Source organism: Prorops nasuta, unplaced genomic scaffold (genome assembly GCF_024137725.1).
Source record: "Prorops nasuta isolate Cenicafe-Biocafe unplaced genomic scaffold, Cenicafe_Pnas_1.2 PNAS00032, whole genome shotgun sequence".
Taxonomy (NCBI): Eukaryota; Metazoa; Arthropoda; class Insecta; order Hymenoptera; family Bethylidae; genus Prorops; species Prorops nasuta.
In genome coordinates this window covers 1,101,790-1,120,566 of record NW_027116829.1, presented here as the reverse complement: position 1 = coordinate 1,120,566, position 18,777 = coordinate 1,101,790, and the positions used below count along the sequence as shown (strand labels likewise).

The 18,777-nt window shown below is 37.6% G+C and overlaps 1 protein-coding gene across 1 annotated transcript; it reads right to left on the bottom strand.

Moving 5' to 3' along the window:
* Positions 1 to 98: 98 nt before the first annotated feature.
* Positions 99 to 3,670, bottom strand: Arl8 (ADP-ribosylation factor-like protein 8). The gene is made up of 3 exons (XM_066743172.1): positions 3,369 to 3,670; positions 2,757 to 3,073; positions 99 to 2,669 (listed from the first exon to the last, which is right to left on the bottom strand). Exons 1-3 carry the CDS (start codon positions 3,489 to 3,491, stop codon positions 2,549 to 2,551), a joined length of 561 nt encoding a protein of 186 aa, XP_066599269.1. The 5' UTR covers positions 3,492 to 3,670; the 3' UTR covers positions 99 to 2,548.
* Positions 3,671 to 18,777: the final 15,107 nt, after the last annotated feature.

Genomic DNA, 18,777 nt, shown 5'->3' with positions numbered 1-18,777 from the left:
AAATCTAGCTCAAATTATACCTAAAGCTATTTTTGTATACTATAAAATAATAATATAACAAATTATAAAAGAAATCGGCTAATTTTAATTTTGAGCTTTCAATACTATAATAGTGTTCAAGTTGAAAAAAACGAAAGAATATTGAAATAACATTTGTGTGTGACTCATTTATAAGCAGCGGTTCTATTAAAACATTTATATAATTAATTAAATATTATAATAGTAATAGCTCTATCCTTCAATCACTTTTAATTTCTTCCTGAACATGATAAATAGGTAATTATCTATTATAGGATATCTTCTTTGATAAAAATGCATATTAATTGTAGTTATATGCAATAAAAAAATTCAGTTTAATATGTTCACACGCATGCGCGAGGTATTATTGTAATATAATTAAACAAAGAAAACATAATCGAACTGTGATCGTACCGTAATTGATAGACAACCAGCAAACCATACATACATACATAGCTGCTCATTGAGTTAAATTCATTGTCGTGACTCAATCGTTTATACCTATATAAATATACGTACCTGTAATGTAAAATATTCAAACATATAACATTGATTAAGAATATTAATGTTAAATTTAAATTAGATTTGCCTATATGATAAAAATGTACATAAAGAATTTAATTTTAAATTTATGTAATTTTCTGGTATCCTCATTTCTTATATTTCCATACTAGGATCTCAAGTGCACTTTATTATGTTTTGATAACATCATTTTATACCATTTAAAGACTATGTTAAATATGTAGATCTTAAAGTATGAATAAACTAAGGCAATAAGAATGCAATGCAAGATTAATGAAGCTCACCAACATGAGGCACTACGTTACTTTAACAAGTTTTCACTTACTGTTACATATACACTGGTTGATAAGTATTTGTTAAATCTTTAGTTCTATTTTTTTATATACTTTTTTTAATATCATAAATTACCAAACAATATTAATTAGAAATATAATTCAAACTTAATTTACAGTATGGAAAATTATACCATTTTTTATCAACTTTCTTTGTCACATATTTTTACATAAATAGTTCACATGAAAAAATAATAAACAAAATTATAATGTAATATAATTTGCTTTTTAGGAAATCCGTACAACAATGTTATCCTTTTCCGAATAAACATTTAAGTATTGCGAAATAAGATAGATGGTATTAAAGCCAAATTTATGTTTTTGCTGTAAGCTTGCATGCTGACTGTTGTGCAAATAAAAAAAAACATTTAAATTATTAAAAATCTTATTTCATAGATATAAAATAATATTATAGTTTAAATTTAATAAATAATTAGATTTCCTAATGATAATTATAAGTTTTGTCCAGTTTTCTAATGATTGCTCTGCTGTAACTGTTTACAGGGTGTACCACTGAAGATGCACCAGAATACAAATTTAAAACTAATTTATCTTCGACAATAAAACGAATGACAGTTTTTCGCTTATGACCTTTCAGTTTTAACAAGTAGACTTTAGAAAAGTTCTGTAAAAAAAATCCATATCTTAAACTGCTACAAACACGTGTTTTACCTTACAGGATCTGGCGCTCCATAAGTGATACACTCTTTATATTAAATTTCACTTGCTCCATGCAAGTTGTCATAGCAAATTACCAAAAAACCATAAAAACCCATAAATATCAACAATTTATAAATCGAGTAGATGTTATCTTAAATGGTTTCATACACTCTGCAAAAATTTGAATGTATTCTTATATATAATAACTACTGCTAAATTCATTTGACTTTTAAAGAATATCGGTTAAAAGAGAGACATAGCATAACAAATAAAAGTGACATGTGGAATTTAGAACTTGCAAGTTTAGATTTTGTTTCATACTAAAAATTGTTTAACTAATTATAAAGGCTATGAGAAATGGCCCTGCTTAAAAATATTGTATTCAAAAATTCATTATTTTATATGTAAAGTATATACAAAAACACAATGATCATACTTTGTGGATTATAATAATAAACCAGTACATTTATGTTTAATTATTTTCGATTAATTATATAATTTTCTTAATATCATACAGTTTACATTTAGCGACCAATTTTGTATACCTTTTATATCGAGTTTTTATCATCACTTGTTAAATAGTTCAAAACTGCATATCATATGATAATTGATAGTACAACCTTTGCACTTTTATTTGCATTAGCTACCATCATTTTATATTAACTTTAAAGACTATTCTTTGACAATACGTTTAACTTAAAGGACAGAGAAAATTAGTAATCTACAACAAATATAAAAAATTTTCACTTATGGCTAATAACATGCTCACAGGAGTTGCTGGCATGTTTTTCACATGAGCATACTTGGCATAAAGCATATTTCCTTCTAAATTCATTGCGAATATCACACCTCAAAATCTGAATCAGCTAAAGCTTAGACCAAAGAAATTTCTACATTAGTGACTCATTTTAAAATAATAACATCCAAAACATCCTTGCAAGATTGTTCCCAGTTCTTTTATTCTCATTTTCTTGGGCTCCTCTGGTACAAATTGCTTACGAATTTTCTTTTGTACATTAGCGAATTCCACTTTTGGAATGTGTTATGAGCCACTGAAGCGTAATGTCAATATTGTCCTTTTCCTTACAAGAAATGCTGTAGCAACAAATCTCCCGATCTTGAATAGCTGATAAATTCCTGACAGAAGGAAAGAAATGCAGTTTAATTACAAGTATTTATATATGGATTAGACAGATTAATTATACCAGATGTTCTATAGCTTACATTCTTTCTATAAGACCATTTTCATCCAAAGCATGTGGCAAATCTCTCTTATTACCCAGTACTAGTACAGGTATGCCAACTAATTGTGGTTTATCTAACAAACTGTGAAGTTCATTCCGACTTGCTTCAATTTTTTCTGAATCTGCAGCATCTACCATATATACTATTGCATTGACACCTCTACAATATCTTTCCCACATTGATCGAAACCTTGGCTGGCCACCGATATCCCAGACTTTTATTGTTACGTTTCCTTTGGTTATTTTTCTCATATTAAACCCAACTGTAGGTATCATATCTTCGTTAAACTGTCCAGACTAAAGAAACGCAGGTAAAAAAATCATTAATAATTACAGGTTATGGTTAAAAAATACTTAAATTATATCTTTCACAGTAATTATTCAAGTAATATATATCAACTGAATCTGAGTACAAGCATGACAAAAATATAATAGACTTTAATCAAATCCAATGTTAAATGAGGAAACCACAATAGACTTAGTATCATATTTATAACAATATATGTACAAATCTCTTATGTCTCATCATTGACTCGGAAAAAGATAGTCTAAAAAGGGAGGAATTAAAGAAAATACACAAGATTTAGCATACCGCAATGACATTAACGAACGTCGTTTTTCCGCTGTATTGGAGTCCCACAAGTGTCAACTCCATCTCCTCTTTCCAAAAGAGAGATCTGAACCAGTCAAGGATCCGATTGATCAGAGCTATCATTCTGAAGCCGGTAGTATTAGGCTTGGGAGAAGTAAATAATTTGCTTCAATTTATTTATATAGTCGGATACTTGGAAACTTTGACATGTATTCATTCGCGCACCAAAGTAGCGATAAGTAATCAGCAACGTCAGTTCTGGTGGTTCAGGTTTCTAGTCAATGGGACCAAATGGGACCGGAGTGATCGTACATAGTATGTACAGTAATCGCCAGGTATGGCTTTCCCATAATTTTTCGATGCTTTTAGGAATCGCATTAAAAAGACCAGCGCTTTTACTTCGCGCACCTAACTCACTCGCTTGCTTCGTTCGTATGTATATACTACAACTATAAATTGAATCGTGTGTGCTTTCAGCTATAGTAATCATTTTCCATGTTAAATTACAGAGTGAAGCTAGCTGAACCACACACGATTCAATTTTCCACTGATTTCCCACTGTGCACTACGGCCGTGTTCCGTTATTGACTGTGAGTACTGAAAATCTATAGTTTATGTCACGCAAACTATAGATTACTAGTACTCACAGTCAATAACGGAACACGGCCTACATACACCATAGGAAATTGATTCGGCGACCTTTCAGTTAACTTCACTTCGTACTTTCTCTACGAATTTCAAAGACGGCGATCAATTTTCCACAGTGTCTATACACTATTAAAAAAACTTATAAAAAACTTCGTCTGAGCTCGGTAAATTTCGTTATACACGTCAGATGTAAGCGGGAACTATAAATAGTATAAATGCAGACATTTGTTTAACAGAACATCATTTATTATAACATGCAAATGTTTTAAAATATTTATTAACTACATTTTTTATTGTAAATTAATTGCAAAACAGCATATATAATGACGATATTCACTTACAAAAGAATTATTTTTAAACGGCACTACGCGACACGAATTTTTTAAATGTCACTAAACGGCGTGGAATTTTTAAACGCGCATTCATTTTAGAATAAGATCGTCTAATGTATAACAAATATTATTTTATTAAACTGTAGTGAGTTCATTTTATAGTTCATTTAACTTCAAAATAAAATGATGAGAATTATGGGTTAAGAGAGTCCTTGAGTCTTCTACTTTTAATCGTGCAAGCACTATACACGCACACGCGTGTGCTGCACACTGACAATTTTTACGAGTTTTCTAATTATTACACTTCTTTTACAAATGAAAGCTTTTATTTTCATCACATACAGTATTCCATTAAATTATTGTATTATATAAAATCAATAATAATGAATGAAAATTTCCTTAAAATTAATTAAACTGTAACAAAATAATTTATTTTAATTAAATTTACATAGATTTATTAAAGAGCGGTAAAATTTTATTAACATAATAATAAAATAGCACGTATTTGATGAAAATAAAACACTACATTATTTTTAATCGCGACTAATGCGAAATAAATGTCAGTGATTATAAAAAGAAACAGCGCGATTTACTGACAACTCATACGCGGAAATTTGATAGATAAACTGAAACTCGCGCTTCAAAAAAATACCATCCGGGACAGGTACTACTCGTTAAGATTCTTTTTCACTGGCTTTTAAAAGCTAAATTTGCCATATGATATAAAATTGTTAACATTGCAATGTATTAGCATAAGTATTTTCGAAAAAATGGTCAATCCGTACTTGGCAAAATAATCATTTTAAAAGTTGGTGAAAGAGATCCTACTCATACCGATAGCAGTCGCAACTGATTTGCGGAATATCTCAAATTGCAACCAATCAGGTGCGATTGCTAATTAACCCGCCCACAATAAGCGATACCTGTTCCGCATAGCCCTCTCGCGTAGCGGGTACATCAACTCAATAAATACTCAGTTATCAATTATCCGCGTACCGGTCGTCAGTGGATCCCGCGTTGTGGTTTTTCGTAACCACTGAGTACTGACATTTAGTTTAAATTAGTCGCGATTAAAAATAATTTAATGTTTTATTTTCATCACATATGAGCTATTTATTTTATAATATTAATAAAATTGTGCCGCGTTTTATAAAATTTAAATAAATTTAATTAGCTTTTATTATTTTTATACAAACAATTTAAATTTATTTAATATTTTATTAATTATTATTAATTTCTAAATAAATTTAAAATTCTGGTTAAAATTTTTTAATAGTGTTGTGCAATTATAAGTATTCGGCATTGGTGACAATAAATTGTTTAAAAATTAAACTTAACTTTTCTATATAATTTCCGCATATTTAATTATGTCAAGAGGGAAATTTAAGTAATGCAGTTGGGATATTTTAATAGAATATATAGTACTGAATGCAGTGTGTGATGAAAATAAAAGCTTTTATCTGTGTGTAATTCGCGTAATAAATAGAAAGTTTGTGACTACAGTCAGTGCGGAGCGTGTCTATTGTGTATGTGTGTGTGAGTGCTGCAGCGAATAAAGACAGAAGCCTCAAAGACTTTTAAAGCCTGCCAGTTTTACTTTAATTATATTAAAGTTAAATAAATTAAAATTAACTCTATAAAATTACATGCAATAATTTATTTCTGTTACAGTTAGCGACTTCACTAAAGAGTGAGAGAGCGCGTTTAAAAATTTCACGTCGAGAAGTGTCGTTTGAAAAATCCGAGTCTCGTAGTGTCAGTCGATAAGTGCTCGTCGTGGAGTGCGGTTTTCCAGAGTAGTATACCTTAAAATAAAACTCGCGTCACGAAATGCCGTTTGAAAAATCCGAGTTTCGAAGTGTCAATCGATAAGTGTTCGTCGCGCAGTGCGGTTGTCCCGCGTAGTATACGTTGAAATAAAATTCGCGTCGCGCAGTGCCGTTTAAAAAATCCGAGTTTCGAAGTGTCAGTCGATAAGTGTTCGTCGCGCAGTGCGGTTGTCCCGCGTAGTATACGTTGAAATAAAATTCGCGTCGCGCGCAGTGCCGTTTAAAAAATCCGAGTTTCGAAGTGTCAGTCGATAAGTGTTCGTCGCGGAGTGCGGTTGTCCCGCGTAGTATACGTTGAAATAAAATTCGCGTCGCGCATACCGTTTGTAAAATCCCAGTTACGTAGTGTCAGTCGATAAGTGTTCGTCGCGGAATGCGGTTGTCCCGCGTAGTATACGTTGAAATAAAAATCGCGCCGAGCAGTGCCGTTTAAAAAATCCGAGTTTCAAAGTGTCAGTCGATAAGTGTTCGTCGCGGAGTGCGGTTGTCCCGCGTAGTATACGTTAAAAAAAATCGCGTCGCGTACTGCTGATTTAAAAATCAGAATCTGTAGTGACAGTCGTGAACTGCTCGTCGCGTAGTGCGGTTCTCCCGCGTAGTGTACGTTTAAAAGAAATCGCGTAGCGCACTGCTACTTTAAAAATCCGAGTCTGTATAGTGTCAGTCGTGAACAGCTCGTCGCGTAGTGCGGTTGTCCCGGTAGTGTACGTTAAAAAGAAATCGCGTCGCGTAGTGCCTTTTGAATAATCCGAGTCTCGTAGTGTCAGTCGTGAAGTGCTCGTCGCGTAGTGCGGTTGTCCTGCCTAGTGCACGTTAAAGACAAATCGCTTCGCGCAGTGCAGTTTGAAAAATCCGAGTCTTTTAGTGTCAGTCGTGAAGTGCTCGTCGCGTAGTGCGGTTCTCTCGCGTAGTGTTCGTTTAAAAGAAATCGCGTAGCGCACAGTTGCTTCAAAAATCCGAGTCTGTAGTGTCAGTCGTGAACTGCTCGTCGCGTAGTGCGGTTCTCTCGCGTAGTGTTCGTAAAAAAGAAATCGCGTAGCGCACTGATGATTTAAAAATCAGAATTTGTAGTGACAGTCGTGAACTGCTCGTCGCGTAGTGCGGTTCTCTCGCGTAGTGTTCGTTAAAAAGAAATCGCGTAGCGCACTGCTGATTTAAGAATCCGAATCTGTAGTGTCATTCGTGAACTGCTCGTCGCGTAGTGCGGTTCTCCCGCGTAGTGTACGTTTAAAAGAAATCGCGTATAAAGCGCACTGCTACTTTAAAAATACGAGTCTGTAATGTCAGTCGTGAACTGCTCGTCGCGTAGTGCGATTGTCCCGGTAGTGTACGTTAAAAAGAAATCGCGTCGCGTAGTGCCTTTTGAATAATTCGAGTCTTGTAGTGTCAGTCGTGAAGTGCTCGTCGCGTAGTGCGGTCCTCCCGCGTAGTGTACGTTTAAAAGAAATCGCGTAGTGCACTGCTGATTTAAAAATCAGAATCTGTAGTGACAGTCGTGAACTGCTCGTCGCGTAGTGCGGTTCTCCTGCGTAGCGTACGTTAAAAAGAAATCGCGTAGCGCACTGCTGATTTAAAAATTAGAATTTGTAGTGACAGTCGTGAACTGCTCGTCGCGTAGGGCGGTTCTCCTGCGTAGTGTACGTTAAAAAGAAATCGCGTAGCGCACTGCTACTTTAAGAATCCGAGTCTGTAGTGTCAGTTGTGAAGTGTTCGTCGCGTAGTGCGGTTCTCTCGCGTAGTGTTCGTAAAAAATAAATCGCGTAGCGCATAGCTGCTTTAAAAATCCGAGTCTGTAGTGTCAGTCGTGAACTGCTCGTCGCGTAGGGCGGTTTTCCTGCGTAGTGTACGTTAAAAAGGAATCGCGTAACGCACTGATGATTTAAAAATCAGAATTTGTAGTGACAGTCGTGAACTGCTCGTCGCGTAGTGCGGTTCTCCTGCGTAGTGTACGTTAAAAAGAAATCGCGTAGCGCACAGCTGCTTTAAAAATCCGAGTCTGTAGTGTCAGTCGTGAACTGCTCGTCGCGTAGTGCGATTGTCCCGGTAGTGTACGTTAAAAAGAAATCGCGTCGCGTAGTGCCTTTTGAATAATTTGTGTCTCAAAGTGTCAGTTGTGAAGTGCTCGTCGCGTAGTGCGGTTCTCCCGCGTAGTGTACGTTTAAAAGAAATCGCGTAGCGCACTGCTGATTTAAGAATCAGAATGTGTAGTGACAGTCGTGAACTGCTCGTCGCGTAGTGCGGTTCTCCCGCGTAGTGTACGTTAAAAAGGAATCGCGTAGCGCACTGCTGATTTAAGAATCAGAATGTGTAGTGACAGTCGTGAACTGCTCGTCGCGTAGTGCGGTTCTCCTGCGTAGTGTACGTTAAAAAGAAATCGCGTAGCGCACTGCTACTTTAAAAATACGAGTCTCGAAGTGTCAGTTGTGAAGTGCTCGTCGCGTAGTGCGGTTCTCTCGTGTAGTGTACGTTTAAAAGAAACCGCGTAGTGCACTGCTGATTTAAAAATCAGAATTTGTAGTGACAGTCGTGAACTGCTCGTCGCGTAGTGCGGTTCTCCTGCGTAGTGTACGTTAAAAAGAAATCGCGTAGCGCACTGCTGATTTTAAAATCCGAGTCTGTAGTGTCAGTCGTGAACTGCTCGTCGCGTAGTGTGATTGTCCCGGTAGTATACGTTAAAAAGAAATCGCGTCGCGTAGTGCCTTTTGAATAATCCGAGTCTCGTAGTGACAGTCGTGAACTGCTCGTCGCGTAGTGCGGTTCTCCCGCGTAGTGTACGTTTAAAAGAAATCGCGTAGCGCACTGCTGATTTAAGAATCAGAATGTGTAGTGACAGTCGTGAACTGCTCGTCGCGTAGTGCGGTTCTCCCGCGTAGTGTACGTTAAAAAGGAATCGCGTAGCGCACTCATGATTTAAAAATCAGAATTTGTAGTGACAGTCGTGAACTGCTCGTCGCGTAGTGCGGTTCTCCTGCGTAGTGTACGTTAAAAAGGAATCGCGTAACGCACTGATGATTTAAAAATCAGAATTTGTAGTGACAGTCGTGAACTGCTCGTCGCGTAGTGCGGTTCTCCTGCGTAGTGTACGTTAAAAAGAAATCGCGTAGCGCACAGCTGCTTTAAAAATCCGAGTCTGTAGTGTCAGTCGTGAACTGCTCGTCGCGTAGTGCGATTGTCCCGGTAGTGTACGTTAAAAAGAAATCGCGTCGCGTAGTGCCTTTTGAATAATTTGTGTCTCAAAGTGTCAGTTGTGAAGTGCTCGTCGCGTAGTGCGGTTCTCCCGCGTAGTGTACGTTTAAAAGAAATCGCGTAGCGCACTGCTGATTTAAGAATCAGAATGTGTAGTGACAGTCGTGAACTGCTCGTCGCGTAGTGCGGTTCTCCCGCGTAGTGTACGTTTAAAAGAAATCGCGTAGCGCACTGCTGATTTAAGAATCAGAATGTGTAGTGACAGTCGTGAACTGCTCGTCGCGTAGTGCGGTTCTCCCGCGTAGTGTACGTTAAAAAGGAATCGCGTAGCGCACTCATGATTTAAAAATCAGAATTTGTAGTGACAGTCGTGAACTGCTCGTCGCGTAGTGCGGTTCTCCTGCGTAGTGTACATTAAAAAGAAATCGCGTAGCGCACTGCTACTTTAAAAATCCGAGTCTTTTAGTGTCAGTCGTGAAGTGCTCGTCGCGTAGTGCGGTTCTCTCGCGTAGTGTTCGTTTAAAAGAAATCGCGTAGCGCACAGCTGCTTCAAAAATCCGAGTCTGTAGTGTCAGTCGTGAACTGCTCGTCGCGTAGTGCGGTTGTCCCGGTAGTGTTCGTTAAAAAGAAATCGCGTAGCGCACTGCTGATTTAAGAATCCGAGTCTGTAGTGTCAGTTGTGAAGTGTTCGTCGCGTAGTGCGGTTCTCTCGCGTAGTGTTCGTAAAAAAGAAATCGCGTAGCGCACTGATGATTTAAAAATCAGAATTTGTAGTGACAGTCGTGAACTGCTCGTCGCGTAGTGCGGTTCTCTCGCGTAGTGTTCGTTAAAAAGAAATCGCGTAGCGCACTGCTGATTTAAGAATCCGAATCTGTAGTGTCATTCGTGAACTGCTCGTCGCGTAGTGCGGTTCTCCCGCGTAGTGTACGTTTAAAAGAAATCGCGTAGCGCACTGCTGATTTAAGAATCAGAATGTGTAGTGACAGTCGTGAACTGCTCGTCGCGTAGTGCGGTTCTCCCGCGTAGTGTACGTTTAAAAGAAATCGCGTAGCGCACTGCTGATTTAAGAATCAGAATGTGTAGTGACAGTCGTGAACTGCTCGTCGCGTAGTGCGGTTCTCCCGCGTAGTGTACGTTTAAAAGAAATCGCGTAGCGCACTGCTGATTTAAGAATCAGAATGTGTAGTGACAGTCGTGAACTGCTCGTCGCGTAGTGCGGTTCTCCCGCGTAGTGTACGTTAAAAAGGAATCGCGTAGCGCACTCATGATTTAAAAATCAGAATTGGTAGTGACAGTCGTGAACTGCTCGTCGCGTAGTGCGGTTCTCCTGCGTAGTGTACGTTAAAAAGAAATCGCGTAGCGCACTGCTACTTTAAAAATACGAGTCTCGAAGTGTCAGTTGTGAAGTGCTCGTCGCGTAGTGCGGTTCTCTCGTGTAGTGTACGTTTAAAAGAAACCGCGTAGTGCACTGCTGATTTAAAAATCAGAATTTGTAGTGACAGTCGTGAACTGCTCGTCGCGTAGTGCGGTTCTCCTGCGTAGTGTACGTTAAAAAGAAATCGCGTAGCGCACTGCTGATTTTAAAATCCGAGTCTGTAGTGTCAGTCGTGAACTGCTCGTCGCGTAGTGTGATTGTCCCGGTAGTATACGTTAAAAAGAAATCGCGTCGCGTAGTGCCTTTTGAATAATCCGAGTCTCGTAGTGACAGTCGTGAACTGCTCGTCGCGTAGTGCGGTTGTCCCGGTAGTGTACGTTAAAGAGAAATCGCGTCGCGTACTGCCTTTTGAATAATCCGAGTCTCGTAGTGTCAGTCGTGAAGTGCTCGTCGCGTAGTGCGGTTGTCGCGAGAAGTGTACCTTAAAAACAATTCGCGCAGTGCCGATTAAAAATCATTTTTTCGCGAGTGCATAACGTCAGCGTCCTCATCTCCATCGTCACCATAAACGCCATTATCATCGCCATCAACATCACCATTCCCATCTTCGGTATTATCGCGGAATATGTATGAATTATGGCTGGGAATTCGCTGAATGAGTGAGTCCCACGGGTAAAACCGTGGAATTTTTTTTTATTAACTAAAGAATGACCAAAAGCCTATCAGTAGGTTACAGTTGGCCATTCTTCAGTTAAAATCATTTCTTGTTTTGTTTTTAATGTTTTTCAGATCCTCCGTATCGTCTATCTCTATTTTGCGCGTATTTTCTGTTTTTCATTAGGTTTAGATTGGCGTTATATGTAGGCTCTTTAGCTTTGTGAATTAGATAGTCATTATAGTTTTCGGTATTAGGTAGGGTATCATTTTCAGGTTTCTTAATTCCTTTTAAAATAAAGGGAATCACCTCAACTTCATTTTCCACGGAGATTCTATCTTCCCACATGTCCAGTTCAACTAATAAAGGCACATCTTAATTGAATTAACGTTCACTCTCTCGAGAGAAAGATGCATCTCAATTAATAACTAGAATCAAATACCATTTTCCTTTTTTTTATAATCGTATGTTTTTGGTAGAATCTTCGTATTAAATACCATTTTTGCCAGTTCTTGAAATTCCAAATTATAAAATCAAATATGGAAATATTTTGTTTGAAAAACCTTCCATATTTCAGGTTAAATACTCGTTTTTTCAAATTTTATTAACATTTCTTATTTTCAGGTGGAGTGGAAGAGGACTATTCCTAGTGGCAAAACTGTCCAATATCGATATATATTCCATATGGAATTCATACCAATCCTGTACCCTTTTCTCCATCAGTTGGAGAAAGACAAACCATTATTTGGAGTCAAACCGTCATCAGAGTAGGACGTACTGACAAATATCTTAATTATTTTTCTACTTTTCATACTTGCTTAATTTTTTTAAGTTTTAAGAGGGACAAGTATAGGGCAAGGCTATCAACGAGTAAGGCTTAATTACCTGTCCGTTTACTTAAGTCCACATTTATTTAAATAATTTCAAGGATAGATAAATTTAATCTTATTATTTTCATTCATTGTTAATTCAAGTACAGGTGTTTATTGAGAAGTAGACTCTCGAGTGTCAACTGGCTCGGGCTGATCCTCCTTCAGCGACTATCAACCCTTACTTACTTTGTCCTTGTGGACTCTCGACGTTGGCTCATTAAGTTCACCTAATAGGGGTCCATCTTTATTGATGTGTAAATCGTTTCCTCGACGTAGTAGTTCTTCGTGTGACAACTCGGATCCACACCAAGGGACAAAGAATGTAAGGGTAATTAGTCACTGAGGAGAGTATCAGTCATGATCTGGTTGACCTTTGTGTGAATTAACATTCACGCTCGAGAGGAGGAAGCTTTTCAATTAACCGCTGGAAAGAAGTAACAATTTCGTTAGCTTCTGTTTTCATTCACTTTTTGTAGCATGCTTTATTAATTTATATCTTTGTCTGTCCTTGAAATTTCTAATTAGAATCTGAAATGTGGGAATATTTTCCTTGAAAATCCTTCCACATTTCGGGTTGAATTCTCGTTTTTTTCCAAATTTATTCTAATTTTTTTGTTTGTTTCAGGTCGAGCGCTAGAGGACCATGGATAGTGACCCCGTATCCAATAAACGATATAAACCCTATAACGAATCGACACCAATCATGCGCCATTGCCACCCTGGGTTGGAATGAGTCAAACCATCATTCGGAATCGAGCCGTCGTTGGAGGAAGACGTACAGGCAAATACATTCTTTTCTTATTTCTCATACTTGTTTAATTTATTTTATGTTTTAGGAAGGACGCTTATAGGAATAGGCTACCAAGAAGTAGGAAGTAAACACTCTCCGTTTACTTAAGTCCACATTTATTTAAATAATTTCAAGGATAGGCAAATTTACTTTTATTACTTTCATTCATTGTTAATTTAAGTACAGGTGTTTATTGAGAAGTGGACTCTCGAGTGTCAACTGGCTCGGGCTGATCCTCCTTCAGTGACTATCAACCCTTACTTACTTTGTCCTTGTGGACTCTCGATGTTGGCTCATTAAGTTCACCTAATAGGGGTCCATCTTTATTGATGTGTAAATCGTTTCCTCGACGTAGTAGTTCTTCGTGTGACAACTCGGATCCACACCAAGGGACAAAGAATGTAAGGGTAATTAGTCACTGAGGAGAGTATCAGTCATGATCTGGTTGACCTTTGTGTGAATTAACATTCACGCTCGAGAGGAGGAAGCTTTTCAATTAACAGCTAGAAAGAAGTAACAATTTAGTTAGTTTCTCTATTCATTCACTTTTTGTAGCATGCTTCATTAATTTATATCTTTGTCTGTCCTTGAAATTCCCAATTAGAATCTGAAATGTGGGAATATTTTCCTTGAAAATCCTTCCACATTTCGGGTTGAATTCTCGTTTTTTTCCAAATTTATTCTAATTTTTTTGTTTGTTTCAGGTCGAGCGCTAGAGGACCATGGATAGTGACCCCGTATCCAATAACGATATAAACCCTATAACGAATCGACACCAATCATGCGCCATTGCCACCCTGGGTTGGAATGAGTCAAACCATCATTCGGAATCGAGCCGTCGTTGGAGGAAGACGTACAGGCAAATACATTCTTTTCTTATTTCTCATACTTGTTTAATTTATTTTATGTTTTAGGAAGGACGCTTATAGGAATAGGCTACCAAGGAGTAGGAAGTAAACACTCTCCGTTTACTTAAGTCCACATTTATTTAAATAATTTCAAGGATAGGCAAATTTACTTTTATTACTTTCATTCATTGTTAATTTAAGTACAGGTGTTTATTGAGAAGTGGACTCTCGAGTGTCAACTGGCTCGGGCTGATCCTCCTTCAGTGACTATCAACCCTTACTTACTTTGTCCTTGTGGACTCTCGATGTTGGCTCATTAAGTTCACCTAATAGGGGTCCATCTTTATTGATGTGTAAATCGTTTCCTCGACGTAGTAGTTCTTCGTGTGACAACTCGGATCCACATCAAGGGACAAAGAATGTAAGGGTAATTAGTCACTGAGGAGAGTATCAGTCATGATCTGGTTGACCTTTGTGTGAATTAACATTCACGCTCGAGAGGAGGAAGCTTTTCAATTAACAGCTAGAAAGAAGTAACAATTTAGTTAGTTTCTCTATTCATTCACTTTTTGTAGCATGCTTCATTAATTTATATCTTTGTCTGTCCTTGAAATTTCTAATTAGAATCTGAAATGTGGGAATATTTTCCTTGAAAATCCTTCCACATTTCGGGTTGAATTCTCGTTTTTTTCCAAATTTATTCTAATTTTTTTGTTTGTTTCAGGTCGAGCGCTAGAGGACCATGGATAGTGACCCCGTATCCAATAAACGATATAAACCCTATAACGAATCGACACCAATCATGCGCCATTGCCACCCTGGGTTGGAATGAGTCAAACCATCATTCGGAATCGAGCCGTCGTTGGAGGAAGACGTACAGGCAAATACATTCTTTTCTTATTTCTCATACTTGTTTAATTTATTTTATGTTTTAGGAAGGACGCTTATAGGAATAGGCTACCAAGAAGTAGGAAGTAAACACTCTCCGTTTACTTAAGTCCACATTTATTTAAATAATTTCAAGGATAGGCAAATTTACTTTTATTACTTTCATTCATTGTTAATTTAAGTACAGGTGTTTATTGAGAAGTGGACTCTCGAGTGTCAACTGGCTCGGGCTGATCCTCCTTCAGTGACTATCAACCCTTACTTACTTTGTCCTTGTGGACTCTCGATGTTGGCTCATTAAGTTCACCTAATAGGGGTCCATCTTTATTGATGTGTAAATCGTTTCCTCGACGTAGTAGTTCTTCGTGTGACAACTCGGATCCACACCAAGGGACAAAGAATGTAAGGGTAATTAGTCACTGAGGAGAGTATCAGTCATGATCTGGTTGACCTTTGTGTGAATTAACATTCACGCTCGAGAGGAGGAAGCTTTTCAATTAACAGCTAGAAAGAAGTAACAATTTAGTTAGTTTCTCTATTCATTCACTTTTTGTAGCATGCTTCATTAATTTATATCTTTGTCTGTCCTTGAAATTCCCAATTAGAATCTGAAATGTGGGAATATTTTCCTTGAAAATCCTTCCACATTTCGGGTTGAATTCTCGTTTTTTTCCAAATTTATTCTAATTTTTTTGTTTGTTTCAGGTCGAGCGCTAGAGGACCATGGATAGTGACCCCGTATCCAATAACGATATAAACCCTATAACGAATCGACACCAATCATGCGCCATTGCCACCCTGGGTTGGAATGAGTCAAACCATCATTCGGAATCGAGCCGTCGTTGGAGGAAGACGTACAGGCAAATACATTCTTTTCTTATTTCTCATACTTGTTTAATTTATTTTATGTTTTAGGAAGGACGCTTATAGGAATAGGCTACCAAGGAGTAGGAAGTAAACACTCTCCGTTTACTTAAGTCCACATTTATTTAAATAATTTCAAGGATAGGCAAATTTACTTTTATTACTTTCATTCATTGTTAATTTAAGTACAGGTGTTTATTGAGAAGTGGACTCTCGAGTGTCAACTGGCTCGGGCTGATCCTCCTTCAGTGACTATCAACCCTTACTTACTTTGTCCTTGTGGACTCTCGATGTTGGCTCATTAAGTTCACCTAATAGGGGTCCATCTTTATTGATGTGTAAATCGTTTCCTCGACGTAGTAGTTCTTCGTGTGACAACTCGGATCCACATCAAGGGACAAAGAATGTAAGGGTAATTAGTCACTGAGGAGAGTATCAGTCATGATCTGGTTGACCTTTGTGTGAATTAACATTCACGCTCGAGAGGAGGAAGCTTTTCAATTAACAGCTAGAAAGAAGTAACAATTTAGTTAGTTTCTCTATTCATTCACTTTTTGTAGCATGCTTCATTAATTTATATCTTTGTCTGTCCTTGAAATTCCCAATTAGAATCTGAAATGTGGAAATATTTTCCTTGAAAATCCTTCCACATTTCGGGTTGAATACTCGTTTTTTTCCAAATTTATTCTAAATTTTTTGTTTGTTTCAGGTCGAGCGCTAGAGGACCATGGATAGTGACCCCGTATCCAATAACGATATAAACCCTATAACGAATCGACACCAATCATGCGCCATTGCCACCCTGAGTTGGAGTGAGTCAAACCATCATTCGGAATCGAGCCGTCGTTGGAGGAAGACGTACAGGCAAATACATTCTTTTCTTATTTCTCATACTTGTTTAATGTATTTTATGTTTTAGGAAGGACGCTTATAGGACAAGGCTACCAAGGAGTAGGAAGTAAACACTCTCCGTTTACTTAAGTCCACATTTATTTAAATAATTTCAAGGATAGGCAAATTTACTTTTATTACTTTCATTCATTGTTAATTCAAGTACAGGTGTTTATTGAGAAGTGGACTCTCGAGTGTCAACTGGCTCGGGCTGATCCTCCTTCAGTGACTATCAACCCTTACTTACTTTGTCCTTGTGGACTCTCGATGTTGGCTCATTAAGTTCACCTAATAGGGGTCCATCTTTATTGATGTGTAAATCGTTTCCTCGACGTAGTAGTTCTTCGTGTGACAACTCGGATCCACACCAAGGGACAAAGAATGTAAGGGTAATTAGTCACTGAGGAGAGTATCAGTCATGATCTGGTTGACCTTTGTGTGAATTAACATTCACGCTCGAGAGGAGGAAGCTTTTCAATTAACAGCTAGAAAGAAGTAACAATTTAGTTAGTTTCTCTATTCATTCACTTTTTGTAGCATGCTTCATTAATTTATATCTTTGTCTGTCCTTGAAATTCCCAATTAGAATCTGAAATGTGGAAATATTTTCCTTGAAAATCCTTCCACATTTCGGGTTGAATACTCGTTTTTTCAATTTTATTTTTGTTTTCTTTCTGTTTCAGTTGGAGCGGGAGAGAGCCATGGATAGTGACCGCATTTTCCCAATATCGACATAAATCCAACACTAATCATGCGCCATTGCCATCCTGGGTTGGACCAAGTCAAACCCTCACTTGGAATCGGGACATCATCGGGAGAGGACGTACTGGCAAATAATTTATTTTTTTATTTCTCATACTTGTTTAATTTATTTTATGTTTTAGGAAGGACTCTTGTAGGACAAGGCTGTCAACGAGTAGGGCTTAATTACCAGTCCGTTTACTTAAGTCCACATTTATTTAAATAATTTCAAGGATAGATAAATTTAATCTTATTATTTTCATTCATTGTTAATTCAAGTACAGGTGTTTATTGAGAAGTGGACTTTCGAGTGTCAACTGGCTCGGGCTGATCCTCCTTCAGCGACTATCAACCCTTACTTACTTTGTCCTTGTGGACTCTCGACGTTGGCTCATTAAGTTCACCTAATAGGGGTCCATCTTTATTGATGTGTAAATCGTTTCCTCGACGTAGTAGTTCTTCGTGTGACAACTCGGATCCACACCAAGGGACAAAGAATGTAAGGGTAATTAGTCACTGAGGAGAGTATCAGTCATGATCTGGTTGACCTTTGTGTGAATTAACATTCACGCTCGAGAGGAGGAAGCTTTTCAATTAACCGCTGGAAAGAAGTAACAATTTAGTTAGTTTCTCTATTCATTCACTTTTTGTAGCATGCTTTATTAATTTATATCTTTGTCTGTCCTTGAAATTCCCAATTAGAATCTGAAATGTGGAAATATTTTCCTTGAAAATCCTTCCACATTTCGGGTTGAATAATCGTTTTTTCAATTTTATTTTTGTTTTCTTTCTGTTTCAGTTGGAGCGGGAGAGAGCCATGGATAGTGACCGCATTTTCCCAATATCGACATAAATCCAACACTAATCATGCGCCATTGCCATCCTGGGTTGGACCAAGTCAAACCCTCACTTGGAATCGGGACATCATCGGGAGAGGACGTACTGGCAAATAATTTATTTTTTTATATCTCATACTTGTTTAATTTATTTTATGTTTTAGGAAGGACTCTTGTAGGACAAGGCTGTCAACGAGGAGGGCTTAATTACCAGACCGTTTACTTAAGTCCACATTTATTTAAATAATTTCAAGGATAGATAAATTTAATCTTATTATTTTCATTCATTGTTAATTCAAGTACAGGTGTTTATTGAGAAGTGGACTCTCGAGTGTCAACTGGCTCGGGCTGATCCTCCTTCAGCGACTATCAACCCTTACTTACTTTGTCCTTGTGGACTCTCGACGTTGGCTCATTAAGTTCACCTAATAGGGGTCCATCTTTATTGATGTGTAAATCGTTTCCTCGACGTAGTAGTTCTTCGTGTGACAACTCGGATCCACACCAAGGGACAAAGAATGTAAGGGTAATTAGTCACTGAGGAGAGTATCAGTCATGATCTGGTTGACCTTTGTGTGAATTAACATTCACGCTCGAGAGGAGGAAGCTTTTCAATTAACAGCTAGAAAGAAGTAACAATTTAGTTAGTTTCTC

Bases quoted from the DNA above. Each gene is read 5' to 3' on its own strand.
- Arl8 (XM_066743172.1), bottom strand. From the start codon at position 3,491: ATGATAGCTCTGATCAATCGGATCCTTGACTGGTTCAGATCTCTCTTT. The intron at 3,074-3,368 runs GTATGCTAAATC...GCGTTTCTTTAG, and splicing joins CGTTCGTTAATGTCATTGCG to TCTGGACAGTTTAACGAAGA. The intron at 2,670-2,756 runs GTAAGCTATAGA...TCCTTCTGTCAG, and splicing joins AATGGTCTTATAGAAAGAAT to GAATTTATCAGCTATTCAAG.